The sequence below is a fragment of the Haliotis rubra genome, unplaced genomic scaffold (assembly GCF_003918875.1).
Source record: "Haliotis rubra isolate DU_JTF1 unplaced genomic scaffold, ASM391887v1 Scf550, whole genome shotgun sequence".
Lineage (NCBI taxonomy): Eukaryota > Metazoa > Mollusca > Gastropoda > Lepetellida > Haliotidae > Haliotis > Haliotis rubra.
Window position 1 is genome coordinate 387455 of NW_025767247.1, and position 23051 is coordinate 410505.

The 23051-nt window shown below is 45.9% G+C and overlaps 2 protein-coding genes across 2 annotated transcripts; one reads left to right on the forward strand and one right to left on the reverse strand.

Moving 5' to 3' along the window:
- Nucleotides 1–1903: 1903 nt before the first annotated feature.
- Nucleotides 1904–3768, forward strand: LOC124253748 (actin cytoskeleton-regulatory complex protein pan1-like). Its single transcript, XM_046687573.1, has 3 exons — nucleotides 1904–2408; nucleotides 2746–2854; nucleotides 3334–3768. The coding sequence occupies exons 1-3, from the start codon at nucleotides 1916–1918 to the stop codon at nucleotides 3563–3565; spliced, it is 834 nt and encodes a 277-aa protein (XP_046543529.1). The 5' UTR covers nucleotides 1904–1915; the 3' UTR covers nucleotides 3566–3768.
- A 6263-nt stretch (nucleotides 3769–10031) lies between these two features.
- LOC124253757 (beta-1,3-galactosyl-O-glycosyl-glycoprotein beta-1,6-N-acetylglucosaminyltransferase-like) lies at nucleotides 10032–11303 on the reverse strand. The gene has a single exon (XM_046687581.1). It carries the CDS (start codon nucleotides 11301–11303, stop codon nucleotides 10032–10034), a length of 1272 nt encoding a protein of 423 aa, XP_046543537.1.
- Nucleotides 11304–23051: the final 11748 nt, after the last annotated feature.

The window sequence follows — 23051 nt, forward strand, 5'->3', positions numbered from 1 at the left end:
CTCCCTACAGCAGGCAGAATAAGGATAAAGGGGTGAGGCATTGCGTGCATGTAAAGTAGTGGAAGTACTATGTTAGGAAACACTCCCTACAGCAGGCCTGAGTGGGATGGGGGAAGCGGGGTGGGTGCATGTCACGGCAGTGGTGCAGTACTATGTTAGGAAACACTCGCTACAGCAGGTGAGAGTAAGGATGGGGTGAGGGTATTGCGTGCATGTCAGAAGTGTGAGTACTATGTTAGGAAACACTCCCTACAGCAGGCAGAAAGTAAGGATGGGGGGTGAGGCATTGCGTGCATGTCAGAAGTAGTGAGTACTATGTTAGGAAACACTCGCTACAGCAGGTAGAGTAAGGATGGGGGTGAGGCATTGCGTGCATGTCAGAAGTGGTGAGTACTATGTTAGGAAACACTCCCTACAGCAGGTAGAGTAAGGATGGGGGTGAGGCATTGCGTGCATGTCAGAAGTAGTGAGTACTATGTTAGGAAACACTTCCTACAGCAGGTAGAGTAAGGATGGGGGTGAGGCATTGCGTGCATGTCAGAAGTGGTGAGTACTATGTTAGGAAACACTCGCTACAGCAGGTAGAGTAAGGATGGGGGTGAGGCATTGCGTGCATGTCAGAAGTAGTGAGTACTATGTTAGGAAACACACGCTAGAGCAGGTAGAGTAAGGATGGGGTGAGGCATGTTGCGTGCAGGTGATCAGAAGTAGTCAGAAGTAGTGAGTACTATGTTAGGAAACACACGCTAGAGCAGGTAGAGTAAGGATGGGGGTGAGGCATTGCGTGCATGTCAGAAGTGGTGAGTACTATGTTAGGAAACACTCGCTACAGCAGGTAGAGTAAGGATGGGGGTGAGGCATTGCGTGCATGTCAGAAGTAGTGAGTACTATGTTAGGAAACACACGCTACAGCAGGTAGAGTAAGGATGGGGGTGCGGCATTGCGTGCATGTCAGAAGTGGTGAGTACTATGTTAGGAAACACTCCCTACAGCAGGTAGAGTAAGGATGGGTGTGCGGCATTGCGTGCATGTCAGAAGTGGTGAGTACTATGTTAGGAAACACTCCCTACAGCAGGCTGAGTAAGGATGGGGGTTAGGCATTGCGTGCATGTCAGAAGTGGTGAGTACTATGTTAGGAAACACACGCTAGAGCAGGTAGAGTAAGGATGGGGGTGAGGCATTGCGTGCATGTCAGAAGTAGTGAGTACTATGTTAGGAAACACTCGCTACAGCAGTCAAGTGAGAAGATTAACACCCAACACCTCACATTCCAGATGCACCAAAGACGGAAGAATCGTCAAAGGATCCTGCCAAGGATGCTGTCCCTAATCCGTTCGCCATGGGTGGTGCCCGGCTTGGGTCTGGTATGGAAATGCCAGAGATGGGAGGTCTTCAGCGTCACGGAATGCCCGAGGGAGGTCCCCCCATGATGCCCATTGGAGAGGGTATGCCCGGACTACCACGGGGGGACGTGTTTGGGGGTCCTATGGGAATGCCAGGTGGGTCACTGATGGGCCAAGTGCCACCCCAAGGAACTGACCAGAACGGAACAGAGAATGGATTACCTCCATCTTTGTTTGGGGAGCCAATGCAAATGCCAATAGGAATGCAAGGTCATGGAATACCTCCTTCAATGATGGCCCAAGGAATGCAAGGTCTCGGAATGCCTCCTTCAATGATGGCCCAAGCAATGCAAGGTCATGGAATGCCTCCATCAATGATGGCCCAAGGAATGCAAGGTCATGGAATGCCTCCTTCAATGATGGTCCAAGGAATGCAAGGTCATGGAATGCCTCCTTCAATGATGGCCCAAGGAATGCAAGGTCATGGTTTGCCTCCATCAATGATGTCCCAAGGAATGCAAGGTCACGGAATGCCTCCTTCAATGATGGCCCAAGGAATGCAAGGTCACGGAATGCCTCCTTCAATGATGGCCCAAGGAATGCAAGGTCATGGTTTGCCTCCATCAATGATGGTCCAAGAAATGCAAGGTCATGGAATGCCTCCTTCAATGATGGCCCAAGGAATGCAAGGTCATGGGATGCCTCCTTCAATGATGGCCCAAGGAATGCAAGGTCATGGGATGCCTCCTTCAATGATGGCCCAAGGAATGCAAGCACAGCCCATGCCTACCAGTATGCCTGGGCAACCACCTATACCTGGTATGCGAGGGGGCTTGTCACCAATGATGTTGCGTATGATGGCTAGACAAAGAGCTAGTCGCATGATGGCATCTGGATTGTCTCCGGTGATGCGTCCTGGTATGTCTCCACGGATGCCCAAGGCAACAGTAGCTGAAGATAAGGAAGGCAAGAAAGATCACAAAGGTCCATCTCCATCCCCCGGGATGCCGCCAATGAATACGTTGCGTGGTCAGCCAATGCCTCCGACGATGGGGCGAATGGCAGGTAAGACAACTTGAGAGTAATGAACTATCTGGAAACGTGTTTAATTTCAGTAACAAAAGCAAGCATCTGTGTTAGTATATATCAACATCATTATCACTAGTAGTAAGATGAGCATATCTGGCTTATCGACGGTAGCACTAGCATTTCCAACCATCTTATAAAATGTCATTATAACCTCAGTGCTAGCTGCAGCAACCTTTATGAAGGTAGTCCCTTATACAGAGATGGTACATTATACAGTAATGATTTCCTGTCCCTATGTCTCTCACTGTGAGACGGTTGGCCCTCACTCGTGCCAGTGTTCTGCACAATGTATCGGTAGGTGTGCGTGTTTCAGGTAACGGCGATGCCCAACTCACCGTGGCGAAGTTACTGGACTTCGAGAGTCAGATAGACGACATCAGGAAGGCAGTACTCGGCAGCTTCTACAAGGATCTCCTCCAGTTGTAAGTGCACGATGTTGAGGATCTATCGACAGTATTATAAGTACATACAGTGAACACAACTTCATCTGTTTGTAAATTTTGAGGATCTGCACAGAGATTATTACAGAAATATGTTGGACTTGTTTTGTCTCTAACGGGCCGTGGTAAAAGTCAAAAGCAAATATCCACTAAATTAATGCTTTGATTGTTCCCGATGTTTGTTGTTGGCGCTAGCAAAACACCCATAGAAAATACGCATCGTGTTTATATACAGAGACCCAATTTACTCTCTCACACTGGACCCACACAGACATGTCAACTCAGCTTTCTCAGTAGATCGGGGACCTGCCACTGATGACATCGGTTGATGCAGCAGATATGCTGTCGTCGCCAGGATCCTGTCTGCCCACATCAATCCCTTACGCGCACGCAAGCACATACACACAGACACATTCCCAAAGTTTATCCTCAGTATATTCACAGTGTTCCCCTCGTTTCAGCCGTGCTATCTCCAAGGTGTACCGCCTTAAGATGATGTCGAAGCTCGCCCTGGTGAAGGAGTTGGAGGGGCGGATCGCGATGCCCGTGAGAAACATCATGGCCTTGAAGAACACCGAGGTCCCCCTCCCAGGGCAACCCCGCCATCGGCCAGCGATGCCAGGGCTACCCCAGGCTATGGAAGGCATCGTAGTGGAGGGTCCCGGAATGACACATGCACAAAGACCTTTCTAGAGCCACACAATAACACATTTCGCTCTCGCTGGTTATTCCGAAAGTTTGTCCTTACTTTCTTGTATCATTTTTTTCCATCTTTAAACACAAGTACAAGAGTCCAACTGATTACTTCTGAAACATAGCTAAGCATCGTTAATGATTATTACATACTCAGTGTCCTGTATCATGTAACCTTGACGCAATAAAACTCGATAACGTCCCGAAGTCTAACTTCCCTTTGTCACTGTCTAATGAAGTCGAATATTGCAAATTTGGATACAACCAATTAAAACACCAGCAGAGGCCATGTATGTTCATGTTCTTGCAATACCCAGTATCGCTTTGGGGCTTGACCAGCGGCTGAAGCCGAAGGAGGTCATCACATTTGGCTTCACACGTGATTCATACGTCGATTGATTCATACGTTGATTGATCCAGGCTGTGATTCACACGTTCATCCATGCGTTCTAAGCTTCACAGAGAAGGAATTGCAGAATAATGAAACACTTAAATCTTGTTGTGTATGTACAGATTGTTGTGTTGAGACATGGTGGCAGTGGTAATTCCCCGTACCATCCACAATCACAAGTCGTTGCAAGAATGTTTTTGGATCAACTTCAAACATAGACAGATTATCACGAAACATATTTTAGCCTGTTTGGTATTTGTGAGATATCATGAACATATTGATCTCGTCCCCATAACCGAAGAAATATAGTGTAACGTAATAGTATAACGTATAGTGTAACGTATAGTGTAACGTATAGTGTAACGTATTCCTGGGGGATGCCTCCTGAACACCTGATGGCTTGTTTACACAGGCCTTCTATATACGTCTACTACAGGCCTTCTATATACGTCTACTATTCTACCGGGGAGGCCTCCTGAACACCTGATGGCTTGTTTACACAGGCCTTCTATATACGTCTACTACAGGCCTTCTATATACGTCTACTACAGGCCTTCTATAAACGTCTACTACAGGCCTTCTATATACGTCTACTACAGCCCTTCTACACACGTCTACTACAGGCCTTCTATATACGTCTACTACAGGCCCTTCTACAGCCCTTATATATCTACTTCTACAGGCCTTCTATATACGTCTACTACAGGCCTCTTCTATATATGCGTCTACTACAGTCTACTACAGGCCTTCTATATACGTCTACACTACAGTCTACCCTTCTATATACTTCTACTACAGCCTTCTATCTACAGCCCTTCTATATACATCTACTAGACTTCTATATACGTCTACTACAGGCCTTCTATATACGTCTACTACAGCCCTTCTATATACGTCTACTACAGCCCTTCTATATACGTCTACTACAGGCCTTCTATATACATCTACTACAGCCCTTCTATATACTTCTACTACAGGCCTTCTATATACGTCTACTACAGGCCTTCTATATACTTCTACTACAGGCCTTCTATATACGTCTACTACAGGCCTTCTATATACGTCTACTACAGGCCTTCTATATACGTCTACTACAGGCCTTCTATATACTTCTACTACAGGCCTTCTATATACGTCTACTACAGGCCTCTCTAGATCTATAAACTATAGGAGCGAAAGAAACGTCCCTTCTAGTAAAGGTGTAAAAACATTTTCTTCTGTTTCGTTATGACGGAAATTTATTTAGGAACACATCTCCCGAACGCATCCCCACGTCTCACAGAAGGAAATCCACGTGGGTTTTTGTAAGTAAGCATGAAAATTGCTTTTATTCACGTTTTTGCATGCTTCTGTTGAAACATACCCGTATGAAAGTACAGTATAAAGATTATGCTCGACTGTTCAGATTCATCACTTCAATACGTTGGACACAAAGGAACATGCCCCTCGACTGCACGGCGGAACAGAGGAACGAGCTATTGGGATGTTGCGGCTGGGTGCTTCTCACGGTCACGTTGCAAGAATCATGGGTTGCAGCAAGAAACCATCACCAGACTGATGACACGCTTCAGAACAACAGGTCGGACTGCAGACAGGCCGAGGACACGGGGAGACCACCCATGTAACCACCCTCATGAAGACCGCCATTTACGGGTGCTTCACTTGCGCAACAGATTCCTGACTGTGACGTCATCAGCAACAACCAGCCTTACCCATCCAGTCGGTAGAAGGACCATATCCAGACGACTCCGCCGATTCGGTATCAGAGCCTACAGACCATTCCGGGGCGTGACGTTAACGCGTGAACATCGACGTCGTCGATTGGCTTTGGGCGTAGAGTTCGGCAGTGGCAGCCCGCGGAACTGGCGCCGGGTACTCTTCAGTGACGAGAGCCGCTTCCAGTTGAACAAAGCTGATGGTCGGGTGCGAGTCACCAGACGTCGGAACGAACGCACAGCACGTTGTTGCGTTCAGGAAGTTGAGACGTTTGGCGGCGGTAGTGTGATGGTTATGGGGATTTGTGGCGAGAGGAAGACTGGCTTGTTGGTGATAGAGGGAAACCTGAATGCCCGTCGATGCGGTATTGTTTGTTTACGACCTGTCGTGTTACCCTTCCTCCAGCAGAATCGAGGCGTGTTGTTTCAGCAGGATAACGCTACTCCCCACACTGCTGTTGTTACCCGGAACTTCCTGAACAACAACTTAACGTAAACGTCGTTCCTTGGCCAGCAAGATCCCCGATTTATCACCTATTGAGCACCTATGGGATCATCTCGGCCGTCAGGTTAAGCAACGTCAACATCCCCACAGACAAGAAACGCTTTGGCTCCAAGCTCTGGGAAGAATGGCGTCGCATCCCACATCACGTGATCAGACGTCTTGTGCACTCTGCACGACGTCGTGTGGCAGCATGTAATATCGCTGCAAGAGGTGGATTACACTCGCTACTGAGGAGTTGGACACTCAAAGACACTCTGTCAGTACTGATGTGCATGTGTTGTCGCCGATCGAAAGCCGGACATTTGAACCTCCTGTGAAAAACGTCACAAAACTCTACTTACAGCAAATTGTTTCAATTGTTCTGTAATGACAGTCTGCATAATGTGTTCAAAAAAATATATCAAACATTTCAGCATTGAATTGCACGTGTTTGTATCATTTTATGATACAAAAATGATCGGGGACGTTTCTTTTTTGCCCCTCGGTTTTGCTTCTACTACAGGCCTTGTAGCACGCTATTACAGATCGATGTACAGACCACTACAGGTCTTGTATACACTACTACAGGTCTTGTACACTACTACATGACTTGTACACACTACTACAGATCGTGTTAGCCTTGTATACATTACTACAGGTTTTGTACACGCCACTAAAGGCCATACACACTACTACAGGTCTTGTACACTTACTTTCACACACTACTAAGGCCTTGTACACACTACCACAGGCCTTGTACACACTACTACACGGATCTTTATTTTGTACGCCACTTACTACTGAAGGCCTTGGTCTTGTACACTACTACGGGTAAAGCTTGTACACACTACTACCAAGGTCTTGTATAATCACTACTACAGGTTTTGTACACGCCACTAAAGGCCATACACACTACTGAAGGCCTTGTACACAATACTACAGGCCTTGTACACTACTACAGGTTTTGTACACGCCACTAAAGGCCATATATAACACTACATTAACTTACTACTACAGGCCTTGTAGGTCTTGTACACAATACTACATGCCTTGTATACTACTACAGGTTTTGTACACGCCACTAAAGGCCATACACACACACTACTGAAGGCCATTGTACACAATACTACAGGTCTTACTTGAAGGCCTTGTACACAATACTACAGGCCTTGTATACTACTACAGGTTTTGTACACGCCACTAAAGGCCATACACACACTACTGAAGGCCTTGTACACAATACTACAGGTCTTGTATACTACTACAGATTTTGTACACGCCACTAAAGGCCATACACACACTACTGAAGGCCTTGTACACAATACAACTACTACTACTTATAATGCATATTTATATGTGCGCCCAATCCACCTCGACAGACATGCTCAAGGCGCTACAGAGTCAAGTATGTACATATGTACAGAAGTAATACAAGAGCACATTCAGGGAGATACTGCTGGAAGAAGTAGGTTTTAAGTTTGGACTTGAACAAGTCGAAATTGTCAATCGTTTTGAGGTCATAAGGAAGAGAGTTCCAGAGAGTAGGGGCTGCATAGGTGAAAGAACGCTGTCCAAAAGTTTTCAGTCTGAAGGAAGGCACAGTGAGAAGATCCTGGCTGTTGGAACGAAGATTGCGTGAATTGGAGTATGGTGACAACATGTTAGACAAGTATTGGGGAGCAAGACCGTGCTTGGCTTTGTAGGTCAGACACAGTATCTTATGCTCGATCCTGGCTTTGATGGACAACCAGTGAAGCTCCTTCAGTACTGGCTTGATATGGCAGCGTTTAGGGAGACGATAAACGATGCGGGCAGAAGGGTTTGGGATTTTCTGGAGTCTGTCACAGAGTGTTTGAGGAATGTCAAACAATTCACTGTTGCAATAATCCAATCTTGAGGTTATGGGGGCTCTGACGGGATGGGTAGCAGCCACTGAGAGATAGGGACGGATGTTACTGATGGAACGAAGGTGAAAATGGCAGGTTTTGCAGATCTGAGAGACTTGAGCTTCCATCGAAAGTGAGGAGTCAAGGACAATACCAAGGTCTTTTGCAGTGGAACAGATAGGGATGGCAGCATCAGCTATTGTCACAGGTCTTGTACACTACTACAGGTCTTGTACAATACTACAGGTTTTGTACACGCCATTAAAGGCCATCGACACACTACTGAAGGCCTTGTACACAATACTACAGGTCTTGTACACTACTACAGGATTCATACACGCCACTAAAGGCCATACACACACTACTGAAGGCTTTGTACACAATACTACATGCCTTGTATACTACTACAGGTTTTGTACACGCCACAAAAGGCCATACACACACTACTGAAGGTCTTGTACACAATACTACAGGTTTTGTACACTACTACATGACTTGTGAACACTACTACAGGTCTTGTACACTACTACAGGTCTTGTACACACTACTACACTACAGGTCTAGTCTTGTACACTACTACAGGTCTTGTACACTACTACATGACTTGTACACACTACTACAGGTCTTGTACACTACTACGGGTCTTGTACACACTACTACAAGTCTTGTATACACTGCTACAGGTCTTGTATACACTACTACAGGTCTTGTACACTACTACAGGTCTTGTATACACTACTACAGGTCTTGTACACTACTACAGGTCTTGTATACACTGCTACAGGTCTTGTTTTACAGGTATACACTACTACAGGTCTTGTCTTGTACACTACTACAGGTCTTGTATACACTACTACGGGTCTTGTACACTACTACAGGTCTTGTATACACTACTACAGGTCTTGTACACTACTACGGGTCTACATGGCCTTCTTTGCCCTATTCATGGCCTCCTGTACACTACTCCTGGCCTTCTTTACACTACTACTGGTCTTCTGTACACTACCCTGGTCTTGTACACTACTACTGGTCTTGTATACACTACTACAGGTCTTGTACACTACTACAGGTCTTGTACACCTTCTGGCCTCTCTGTACACTACAGGTCTTGTACACCTGGCCTTCTTTGCCCTATTCATGGCCTCCTGTACACTACTCCTGGCCTTCTTTGCACTACTCCTGACCTTCTGTACACTACCCCTGGCCTTCTGTACACTACTCCTGGCCTTCTTGACATTACTTCTGGCATTCTGTACACTACCCCTGGCCTTCTGTACACTGCTCCTTGCCTTCTATACACTGCTCCTTGCCTTCTGTACACTACTTCTGGCATTCTGTACACTACTCCTGGCCTTCTGTACACTACTACTGGCCTTCTGTTCACTACTTCTGGCATTCTGTACACTGCTCCTGGCCTTCTGTACACTGCTCCTTGCCTTCTATACACTATTCCTGGCCTTCTGTACACTGCTCCTTGCCTTCTGTACACTGCTCCTGGCCTTCTGTACACTACTACTGGCCTTCTGTTCACTACTTCTGGCATTCTGTACACTACTCCTTGCCTTCTCTGTACTTATCCTGGCCTTCTCTGCACTTATACTACTCATGGCCTTCTCTACACTACTCATGGCCTTCTGTACACTACTCCTTGCCTTCTGTACACTACTCCTTGCCTTCTCTGTACTTATCCTGGCCTTCTCTGCTCTTGTACTACTCATGGCCTTCTCTACACCACTCCTGGCCTTCTGTACACTACTCCTTGCCTTCTGTACACTACTCCTTGCCTTCTCTGTACTTATCATGGCCTTCTCTGCACTTGTACTACTCATGGCCTTCTCTACACTACTCCTGGCCTTCTCTACACTACTCCTTGCCTTCTGTACACTACTACAGGTGAAATAATCTCCTCTTGGGTGACGATGATGGACTACATGAGCGACTGGAAATACAGTTTACATATCCAAGGCGGCGAGATGACACCAGTTTATACTCACATGGACTGGCGTCTGCAGTTCTTGCAGGTGCTCTGTTGGGACTGTGGAACGTTTCTATAATGATACCAGTTCATATTTATTGTTTCGCTAAGCATTGCCTTGTGGTGTAGCCAACTCTCTAGACAGTCTATCACCAACTGATCGAAGTTGGAGTTGAACTTGTTAGCCACGATTTCTGGTCGGCTGACCAGCCAGGGCAGATCTCTGTAGCTGAAGACACACACGGAACGAACAAACTTCCCATGGCACGGCACTCGGTCCCACTCCCAGATGACGGCCCTGGACAGAACTTGGTTCAACGCGATATCATGCTTCACAGTCACATTGTAGCCCCCAGGAGCCCCGGGTAAGCCATTCAACGTCGCCCAAACTAGTTCTTCTGGCGCATAACTATCCTCTGCCCAGTCTATCAACTCTGCTGCAATTTTGCTCTCAAGAATAAATAATACAAAACCACGGGAAAACATCCCATACATGCTGCCCTTGTAGAGCGTGATGTTCTGCTTGAAGGCTGGTTTGGCGTCAACGAGACGAGTCATCATGGTTCCGTTGATGACCGAGTACCGTGTTTCAAACCTCCAACGCAGATGCTCGGGGAAAGGATATTGTTCAATATCATTTGTTCCATTCAGTAATTTCAGTATTTGCACAATCTCAAGATTAGTCTTAAGAACAAACTCTTGTCCGGACAAAATAATGTAGTACTTCCACTTAACATGGGTGTTAGCCAACATTCTCATACAAGCACGCGCTGCGGTCACTAAGCCAGCGCCGCCATAGACCACCTCCACTTCCTGCAGGACCAGCACGTTGTGGAAACACTGTGCCCACTGACTGAGGAGTCCCACAGACCGGCGCGCCTTCCGGTCAACGTGGATACAGTACACGTTGTGAGATCTGTAAATTGTTCTCATCAGCTGGTCAACCTGACCGGGGGCTGTGTGTACGATGAGAGCAAACGCCAACGGGAACACTTTCTCCTCCTCCACTACAGGGCGACGACGTTGATAACGTGGCAACAACGCAACGCAGCCTCGCTCTATACCCGTGTTGACACGGGCGTCAGACGGTGGTGAAGATGCTGTATTGACGTCAGCTGGCTCCCCCCTCATCAGTCTCCAACATCTTCCTCGTCCTGTCTGAGGGCTTGGGTCACGTGGCATCGTTGTCTTGCGATGTGGACATTGTGTCATCTTTGTGGACAAATATCGGACCGCGAAGAACATCCCAGCAGCCAAAACAAGTCCGATTAACTTGGATCTTGCCATGGAGGCTTCACGCTGCAACAACAATAGGAAAATGAGTGAAGACGTATAAAATTATCATCACTGTATTTCAATTACGTTACCATATGTCACGGTACATGGACAGTAACGGTATGTATCACGCTATGTTACGGCACATCACGCTATGTTACGGTACATCATGCTATGTTACGGTACACCACGGTATGTTACGGTACATCACGTTACGTTACGGTACATCACGCTATGTTACGGTACATCACGTTACGTTACGGTACATCACGCTACGTTACGGTACATCACGGTATGTTAGGTTACATCACGTTACGTACGGTACATCACGCTACGTTACGGTACATCACGGTATGTTACGGTACATCACGGTATGTTACGGTACACCACGCTATGTTACGGTTCACCACGGTATGTTACGGTACACCACGGTATGTTACGGTACACCACGGTACGTTACGGTACACCACGCTACGTTACGGTACATCACGGTATGTTACGGTACACCACGCTATGTTACGGTACATCACGGTATTTTACGGTACATCACGGTATGTTTGACCTACTATAAAATGAAAAACAATAACAATAAACTGAATGCACCATGTAAGCGGCGACGAATCGACAGAGGTACTATGTTGACCACACGGAAGGAGAGTGTAACTTAACCTCTGTTCAGCCAGTTCACAAGGCTGCAACATGTCGACACACCGAGAAGTGCTGTAGGCAAGGCGCTGTCCGTGATGCATGGCAGGACTGTTACCTGCGGTAGGAATACCTGCATCTTTAAGATGTCAAGTGTACCTAATACCCATCTGACTCACCTTGAGGGTGTCAAGTTTACCTCACACCCAGATGACTCACCTTGAGGGTGTCAAGTTTACCTAATACCCAACTGACTCACTATGAGGGTGTAAAGTTTACCTAATACCCAGATGACTCACCTTGAGGGTGCCAATTTTACCTAAGACCCAGATGATTAACCTTGACGGTGTCAAGTTTACCTAATACCCAACTGACTAACCTTGAGGTTGTCAAGTGTACCTAATACACAACTCTACTCACCTTGAGGTTGTCAAGTGTACTTAATACGCAGGGGACTCACCTTGAGGGTGCCTTGAGGTTGTCAAGTGTACCTAATACACAACTCTACTCACCTTGAGGTTGTCAAGTGTTCCTAATGCCCAACTGACTAACCTTGAGGGTGTCAAGTGTGCCTAATACCCAACTGACTCACCTTGAGGGTGTTAAGTGTACTTCATACACAGCTGACTCACCGGCCTGTCCTCATATCGCCTACATCACCGTTTCGCCTACAGTCTTATCAAAACAACTTTATGCACCATTGCACACCATTTCCTGCCTATGTTACCCATGGAATAATGGACCAGCCTAAGGGATAAGAAAAACAAACAAATGTATGTGATTCACATTACTTTAATACATTAATAACTTTGATTTTAAATTAAAATAAATAAAGCACTTCATTGTCATCAGGAGCACACAGAGTTATGAGTTTGATTGAATTGAGTTCTCAGTTTAGCTTGAGGATGTGGCCAACAGCATCAAGGAACTGCATCACAGACTTCACACCGGTGGAAAGCTGCACCTTGAGTCTCTCGATCCTCTGATCTCGATCACGGTCTACACGTGCTCGTGGTCTCCTTGCTCCTCCAAGTCCAAACTGTCGTCTTGTGCGCCTGTCTGCCTTCTCGATCTTCTTGAGCTCCTTTACGAATTGGTAGATGTTGGGGTGTGATCGGGGTATGCGTTTCTTCAAGCCAGAGTGGAATCCCTCAAGATGGTTGTTTGAGCGCGGGCCTGTGTTTTCGTGCTGGTTCCAGATGTGTGCCGGGAACTTGGCATCATCTTCAACCCAGGTGCTGGTGACGTAGTCGTTGAAGGCTGCTACTCTGTCGCCGTCGGGAGACTGCTCGATGACTTCAAACCAAGCATCTTGGACCTGGTTCAGGGGAAGGAGTGGCAAAGCAGCTGCTCGTCGAACGTGGGCTTGACTGCTGGGTTGTTCATGTAGTCGCGAGACAGTCCCTCTCCAAAACTTGACGCCACAAAGCTTGAGAATAATGGAATAGGCAACCTCGGACGGAACTGTCGGGGAAGACTTCACTAATAGCACTGATAACTGCTGCTTCATAGTCGATCTGGAATATTTCTGGTGAAAGTTCGATGCCAAGTCGTCTCACAACAATATCCTTCAGCAAAGTGAAAAGCCTAACATACGTCCGCTTGGTCTTGTTGGGAAGGAACGCAAAAGCGACAGGAAACATTTTACCATTCACCAGACAATGAATGATGTACACTTGTAGCCACAGGTTAGGACACACAAAGAATGTACCATCCATAAAGAGAATGTCAGCGTCGCTCAATAATTCCAGCATCTCGGTTGTAGCAAACAGCAAAAGTCTGTCATCTTTACCGTCGTCTACACAGAGGAACTCTCGGCCATCATCGGTCTGGGTCCATATTCCTTCTAGAGTGACGCCAGCCCTGCTCTCAGGCAGTGGTGGGATGGACTTGGCTCTGTGTCTGTACAGTGCGGCCTGAATATTAGAGTACGTGGGTGCAGTTGCGGCATCATCTTCACCAAGGAGGTCGAGCTCGTTGTTGTAGATCTGCAGCACCGGTGAGATGTCAGTCTTTACACGCTCTTTTACACGGGCGACGAGTCGGATGTGTTCTCCATTCTCAAAGGGTGGGTGGCTGTGAATAGTGGAGGACACTACGTGGTCTCCGATGGTGCTGCTGCGACCATTGCATCCTGTGAGGACACACTTCCAGTGTGTAGCAACCTGTCGCTTGACATTGAGCCTGTACCGGTAGCCTGCATACAGTAACTGCTGTCCACCTCTCTGTGAAGTCACGAACTCAGCTCTCTGGAGATTTGCCATTTTGATACCGACTAAAGATCAGTGGCATGTATATATACTTTGAGAAAATTATGTTGAGATGACCCCTCATTGCAACCACAACAGACCTAATTATAATCTTTTTACTTTTATAAGATAAATCTTTTGAAGTATTAATTCTAATCAAAACAATGGGATTATCTCACCCAGGGGGTAAGCATAACCCCCTTCACTAATATCCTTCACTGTATACTTAAAACAAATCATGTATCAATAGTAACTTCTCAATAGTCTTCTCTCCCATTTAGTTGCATTCGATGAAACTACAGTGGAATAGGGCCATTCCATTCCCTGAACAGGGTAGATGGGATTTGACAGGATGTTTATATAAGCTGTAGGCGAAATAGTGGTGTAGGCGATATGAGGTCAAACCGACTCACCTTGAGGGCGTCAAGTGTACTTAATACACAGCTGACTCACCTTGAGGGTGTCAAGTTTCCCTAATACCCAGATGACTCACCTTGAGGGTGCCAATTTTATCTAATACCCAACTGACTCACCTTGAGGGTGTCAAGTGTACTTTATACACAGCTGACTCACCTTGAGTGTGTCAAGTGTTCCTAATACCCAACTGACTCACCTTGTGGAGTCAGTGGAGTTGTGGAGCACAGTCGTGTAGTGGTTAGCATGCTGGCCTCTCATGCCAAAGGCCCAGGTTCGAATCCCGGTGGAGACACCAAAATTTGTGACCTTGGTCTCATACTGTGTTGCGTCCCTGGGCAAGGCACTTCGTCCACATTGCACTCAGTCCACCCAGCTGTACGGACCCGGATGTACCCGGATGTACGGACCTATACGGTCGCGCTTGGCGCTTAGTAGCAGCTTTGAAAGTACAATTCCGTCAGGGTATTAATGTAACGCCAGAGAACAGCATCGCGTTGGATTCTAGGCGCAAAAATTAGCATTATTATTATTTTTAATATGACTCACTTTGAGGGTGTCAAGTGTACCAAATACCCAGCTGACTCACCTTGAGGGTGTCAAGCGTACCAAATACCCAGCTGATTCAGCTGTTGATGATCAGGCCAAGTGACGGGAGAATATTGAGGTGGCGGATTTAACAATCCGCGAAACTTGATAGCAAAGTTTCAATAGCGTAACGTAATGGAATACACCGAACAAATGAATATACCAGGTTTACTTATACTAATCGACTTTGAAAAAGCTTTTGACTCCGTTGAATGGAAATTTATTGAGAATTGTTTAGATTTTCTAAATTTTGGACCCTGTATTACACATTGGATTAAGACTTTTTACAATGATATAAAGTCAAGTGTTCTAGTAAATGTTTTTTCCAGTGAATATTTCGAGAGAATGTAGACAAGGCGACCCACTTTCACTACATCTTTTCCTCATCTGCACAGAAATTTTGGCACACATGTTGAGGGAAAAGAAAAATGTAAAAGGTGTTAAATTTCCTGAGATCGAATATTTATTAACGCAATTTGCAGACGACACAACACTTATTCTTGATGGAACGGAAAAATGCTTTCAAGCAACAATTTGGTATCCTTAATAAATATGCTGAATTTTCTGGCCTTAAAATTAACATAGAAAAAAGTAAAATAATATGGATTGGTTCTAGGCAATACTCAAGCATTCAATACTGTAAGACCTTCAAACTAGATTGGTCCCAAAGGCCCTTTACTTTACTCGGAATTCAATTTCAACACAACCAGGCTGAAATGGTTGAAAGAAATTATAAAGACAAACTAAAACAAGTTGATAAGACAATGACGATGTGGAAGAGACCTTACCCCATTTGGTAGAATTACTGTTCTTAAAAGCCTTATATTAACTTCCCTAAACCATCTTTTCACTATGTTGCCAAATCCAAGAAGTGATACCATTCAAAATCTACAGAAAAAATGTTTTATATTCGTTTGGAAAGGAAAACCTGACAAGATCACGCGAAACACGATTATTCAATCGTACAAAGATGGGGGCCTTAATGTACCTGTAATTCTTGAACCAATACAGGCTCAAATACTCTCATGGCTGCGCAGAACATTAGTTAAACATTCTAATATATCAAATCTTATAGATCTTGCTATTCCAACAAAAGTCTTCATCCAACAGAGACGGGAGCAACCTATTTAAAACACACTATTATCCCAAATATCAGAAATGGTTTTTGGAAAGATGTTTACGAAGCGTGGGCAAATATACAATCTTTACAAACAAATGACGACACAGATACTGAAATTTCACAACAATATATATGGGCAAACGACAATATCACCGTAGATCAAAAACTAATTATGTATAAACAGTACTTGTTAAATTCATTAATGATCTACTGAACAACGATAGTAATTTTCTTACCTATGAGGAGTTTATTTCCCTATACAATATTAAGACACATTCTTAGAATATAGGGGTATCATCAACTCCATCAAATCCTACTTACTTTCGAAAAGACTAACTCTGTGTAAAGTAGAAGAGCCATTTATTCCTAATAATATATATATTCTGTACAAAGAACGTAAAGGATGCAAGATTTTCTATTCTGTCTTGTTAAGGAAACATACATTAAAAGAAAAGCTAATAGATATATCAGAACAACTCTGGGAAGTTTTCAACTATGTACCTTTCAGAACAACTTGTAATTCACAACTGAGATGGCTTCAATATAAAATTGTCCATAGAATCATTACAACTAACACAGATTTCTTAACTATAAACTGACACAATCTGCTTCTTGTACATTTTGTAATGTTACAATCGAATCAATTATCCACATATTTTGTGAGTGTGTACATGTGAAAACGTTGTGGCAATAACTGAAAGCCTGGATTTAACAAGATACAGGCACAAGATTAATTCTGGATGCAAAACATATCATTTTTGGATATAAAGAAAAACGAAATGTTGCATTAAACCTGATTATCATCGCAACAAAATACTATATATATGCAAAGAGATGTTCTAATTCACATCCGCAGTTTGTTGGAATTAAAAAATTACCTACACAACCTGTATGAAATTGACAAATGTACTGCCTTTTCGCACTGCAACTATGGTAAATTCTTCACCTTTTGGTCATCTTGCCATAACCTCTTCACATAAATTACAATAACAATGTATTCTTCTAGCCTACGGATTATCTACCACTCGTGTTCATACTTTGTATTTTTATGTACCACAAGAGTAACAATTATGTACCCATCAACAGAAATAAAGTGATAAAAAAACAACGTTTCAATAGCTGACTCAAGCGTAGCGTGTTTATCCTCTCCTTATTATTCCCGCACCTATTCTACAGTCTACATTTCCCTGCTCCATGCTGGTGCGCAAGTGAAGGGTTTGAAGGGTCTGTCGCACAACGACAGGTAGCAGAATCCAGCCTACCTTGTCTCCCCTTCCAGTGCTTGGCTGTACAACCCACCTGTATCAGTTCTCAGCGCAGCGACAGGTACCAGAATCCAGCCTACCTTGTCTCCCCTTCCAGTGCTTGGCTGTACAACCCACCTGTATCAGTTCTCAGCACAACGACAGGTACCAGAATCCAGCCTACCTTGTCTCCCCTTCCAGTGCTTGGCTGTACAACCCACCTGTATCAGTTCTCAGCACAACGACAGGTACCAGAATCCAGCCTACCTTGTCTCCCCTTCCAGTGCTTGGCTGTACAACCCACCTGTATCAGTTCTCAGCACAACGACAAGTACCAGAATCCAGCCTACCTTGTCTCCCCTTCCAGTGCTTGTCTGTACAACCCACCTGTATCAGTTCTCAGTACAACGACAGGTACCAGAATCCAGCCTACCTTGTCTCCCCTTCCAGTGCTTGGATGTACAACCCACCTGTATCAGTTCTCAGCACAACGACAGGTACCAGAATCCAGCCTACCTTGTCTCCCCTTCCAGTGCTTGGCTGTACAACCCACCTGTATCAGTTCTCAGCACAACGACAGGTACCAGAATCCAGCCTACCTTGTCTCCCCTTCCAGTGCTTGGCTGTACAACCCACCTGTATCAGTTCTCAGCACAACGACAAGTACCAGAATCCAGCCTACCTTGTCTCCCCTTCCAGTGCTTTGTCTGTACAACCCACCTGTATCAGTTCTCAGTACAACGACAGGTACCAGAATCCAGCCTACCTTGTCTCCCCTTCCAGTGCTTGGATGTACAACCCACCTGTATCAGTTCTCAGCACAACGACAGGTACCAGAATCCAGCCTACCTTGTCTCCCCTTCCAGTGCTTGGCTGTACAACCCACCTGTATCAGTTCTCAGCACAACGACAAGTACCAGAATCCAGCCTACCTTGTCTCCCCTTCCAGTGCTTGTCTGTACAACCCACCTGTATCAGTTCTCAGTACAACGACAGGTACCAGAATCCAGCCTACCTTGTCTCCCCTTCCAGTGCTTGGATGTACAACCCACCTGTATCAGTTCTCAGTACAACGACAGATACCAGAATCCAGCCTACCTTGTCTCCCCTTCCAATGCTTGGCTGTACAACCCACCTGTATCAGGCTGCTTCATGTAAGACTCGTAATTCTAAACCAGTCAGTTTAGATGCAGACAGTTTTGCTAATTAATCGCCTCCGTCCATATCGCAGGCGAGTTAACTCTAATGGCGCTGAAGGAGACAATTTGATCATCACAATCAGGTGCGCAATAAAAGTGAAAATAAACGCTGTACGTTCTGAAATATAAAATGACATTTTTTATAGCGATTAGATTAGAAAGCAATCTTGTTGAAGTTGTTGACTTGTGGTATGTGTAACGATGATATGTGCCCAACTATGTTGTGCAACAGTGTAGTGTTGGTTGTGTGTTGTGTTGGTGACAGTTTTGTGTTGGTTGAGTGTAGTTTTGGTTATGTGTTGTGTTGGTTGAGTGACACTGTATTGTTGGTTGAGTGACACTGTAATGTTGGTTGAGTGACACTGTAGTGTTGGTTGAGTGACACTGTAGTGTTGGATGAGTGACTCTGTAGTGTTGGTTGAGTGGAGTGTTGGTTGAGTGACCCTTTAGTGTTGGTTGAGTGGAGTGTTGGTTGAGTGACACTTTAGTTTTGGTTGAGTGGAGTGTTGGTTGAGTGACACTGTAGTGTTGGTTGAGTGACACTGTAGTGTTGGTTGAGTGTAGTATTGGTTGAGTGACACTGGCGTATTGTATGAGGGTAATGTTAGTTTAGTGACACAGTGTGTCGGTTGAGCGTAATGTTGGTTGCATGCAGTCTTGGTGAGAGTGTTGTGTTGGTTGATTGCAGTCTTGGTGAAAGTGTTGTGTTGGTTGAGTGACACTGTAGTGTTGGTTGAGTGACACTTTTGTGTTGGCTGAGTGTAGTATTGGTTGAGTGACACTGGCGTATTGTATGAGGGTAGTGTTGGTTTAGTGACACTGTAGTGTTTGTTGAGTGGCACTGCAGTGTTGGTTGAGTGTAGTGTTGGTTGGGTGTAGTGTTGGTTGAGTGGCACTGCAGTGTTGGTTAAGTGTAATGTTGGTTGAGTGTAGTGTTGGTTGAGTGTTGAGTTGTTTCAGTGACACTGTAGTGTTGGTTGAGTGACACTGTAGTGTTGGATCGTCACGATATGGCTGAAATATTGCCGATGTGACGTTAAATATTAACTCACTCACTGTAGTGTTGGTTGAGTGTAGTGTTGGTTGAGTGACACTGTAGTGTTGGTTGAGTGACACTGTAGTGTTGCAGAGTGGAGTGTTGGTTGAGTGACAATTTAGTGTTGGTTGAGTGTAGTGTCGGTTGAGTGACACTGTAGTTTTGGTTGAGTGGAGTGTTGGTTGAGTGACACTGTAGTGTTGGTTGAGTGACACTGTAGTGTTGGTTGAGTGGCACTGTAGTGTTGGTTGAGTGACGCTGTAGTGTTGGTTGAGTGTAGTGTTGGTTGAGTGACACTTTAGTGTTGGTTGAGTGGAGCGTTGGTTGAGTGACACTGTAGTGTTGGTTGAGTGTAGTGTTGGTTGAGTGTAGTGTTGGTTGAGTGACACTGTAGTGTTGGTTGAGTGACACTGTAGTGTTGGCTGAGTGGAGTGTTGGTTGAGTGACACTTTAGTGTTGGTTGAGTGTAGTGTTGGTTGAGTGACCCTTTAGTATTGGTTGAGTGGAGTGTTGGTTGAGTGACACTGTAGTGTTTGTTGAGTGACTCTGTAGTGTTGGTTGAGTGTAGTGTTGGTTGAGTTACACTTTAGTGTTGGTTGAGTGGAGTGTTGGTTGAGTGACACTGTAGTGTTGGTTGAGTGGAGTGTTGGTTGAGTGTAGTGTTGGTTGAGTGACCCTTTAGTGTTGGTTGAGTGTAGTTTTGGTTGAGTGACCCTTTAGTGTTGGTTGAGTGTAGTGTTGGTTGAGTGACACTTTAGTTTTGGTTGAGTGGAGTGTTGGTTGAGTGACACTGTAGTGTTTGTTGAGTGACACTGTAGTGTTGGCTGAGTGACACTGTAGTGTTGGTTGAGTGACACTTTTTGTGTTGGTTGAGTGTAGTATTGGTTGAGTGACACTGGCGTATTGTATGAGGGTAGTGTTGGTTTAGTGACACAGTGTGTCGGTTGAGCGTAATGTTGGTTGCATGCAGTCTTGGTGAGAGTGTTGTGTTGGTTGATTGCAGTCTTGGTGAAAGTGTTGTGTTGGTTGAGTGACACTGTAGTGTTGGTTGAGTGACACTTTTGTGTTGGTTGAGTGTAGTATTGGTTGAGTGACACTTGCGTATTGTATGAGGGTAGTGTTGGTTTAGTGACACTGTAGTGTTTGTTGAGTGGCACTGCAGTGTTTGTTGAGTGTAGTGTTGGTTGGGTGTAGTGTTGGTTGAGTGGCACTGCAGTGTTGGTTAAGTGTAATGTTGGTTGAGTGTAGTGTTGGTTGAGTGTTGAGTTGGTTTTAGTGACACTGTATTGTTGGTTGGGTGTAGTGTTGGTTGAGTGACACTGTAGTGTTGGTTGAGTGACACTGTAGTGTTGGTTGAGTGTAGTGTTGGTTGAGTGTAGTGTTGGTTGATTGACACTGTACAGCTTTGTATTTTTTACCATAATATTCCAGAATTGTCATTTGACATAGTTTACAATATGTTTCCCAAACTTTGACCCTGTGTAAACACATACCTCCATTAAATCTCCACGTTGGAAGAGAAGCGAGGAGTGTGAGTGACGTGTCACTGTGAATCTTGCACCTGACCCACTAGAGTAGTTAATACATAGTTTGACAGTCATATTTTAATTCAATGAGAAGCCCGTCTGACTATAACAAAATTCTTCTTTCGAACATTTTGCAACAGAAAAATTAAACTAAACACATTGTGGGAAGGGATTCGGGGTACTGACTGTACTGTTGTATTGAACATAGCTGTTTGGGTACTGACTGTAGTTTGGTTTGTTGTGGGAACTGACTGTATAGTGTTGTGTTGTGGGTACTGACTGCATTGTGGTGTGTTGTGGGTACTGACTGCATTGTGGTGCGTTGTGGGTACTGACTGTCACCGGACCGTATTAGAAAACGACCTACCAGGCACGACTGCACCGGACCGTATTGCGGACGACCCCAGCCAGGTATGACCGACCGTATCAGGCGGATAAAATAACGGACCGGCACCGATCGTATTGCGGGTAACCCGGACCGTATCGGTGGTCAAAATCGACCGTACTTGCGGCATTGACCGGTATCAGGAAAACGGAAGCACCGACCGTATAGTGGTAACGGACCGTATAACGGACCGAACCGAACACCGACCGGAAGGACCGGAAGCGGACCGAATAACGGACCGGACTGTAACTGTGGAACGGTGGCCCGGACCGTATCAGGCACCGGACCGTATTGCGGTGCCAGGGTACCGGACCGGCACCGGATCTCGTAGTGGTGGCACCGACCGGAAGAAAATTGACCAGCAACCGATCCGTATCAGGTGCGGCCATAACGGACCCGGAATAACGACCGGTAATAACGGACCAGTGCCGGACCGTATTGAAGAAATACCCGACCGGTACCGGTGGAACGGTGGACACCGACCGAAGAAGAACGGACCGTAATGACCGTACAGTGGTACCGACCGTAGTGGATGGCCAGTGTAACGGACCGTAAAACCGAGTCCTGACCGTACCGGACGTGGCACCGGACCGGCACCAGATGCGGGTAACGACCAGTACCAGATGTAACTGACCGGTACCAGAAACGCCAGTACCGGACCGGAAGAAACGGACCGTAATACGGACCGTATTGCACCCGGATCGTGGCACCGACCGTAATAACCGACCACAGGATCCAGACCAGGAACTGAAAATAACGGACCGGAAAACGAACTGGCACCCGGACAGCGACCGGACCGTAGCGGACGGATTGACCGTGGTAGTACCGGACGGAAATGGACGAAAACGGACAGCGGTAACGGACTGACAACGGACCGGTATTGCAATACCGTAAAATCGATCCCCGAACGGACCGTATTGCGCTGGATCGGACCGCATTGAAGTAAATAACGGATAGAAGGAATAACGGACCAATACCAGGCCAGGCACCACCACCGGACCTGTATCGACACCGGACCAAATCGTGCTGGCACCGATCGTAACGGACCGGCACTGGTGGTACCGGACCGTATCGAACCAGGACCACCGTATCGTGCTGGCTGGATAACGGACCGTAGTGGTGGAACGGACCGGACCGGCCGAAAATCCGAAGACCGGACTGTAGCACCGACCGTATTTGAAGAATGGACCCCGACAGTGGCACCTGACCAGTGGCACCGGATCGCCAGGCCTGTGGGTGGCACCGGACCGGCACCCGTGACCCACAACGACCAGCCAAACACCGGACGCCAGGAACTGGACTGTACAGGAACCGGACTGTATTGAAGAAAATGGACCGGAACTGTGACCAAAAT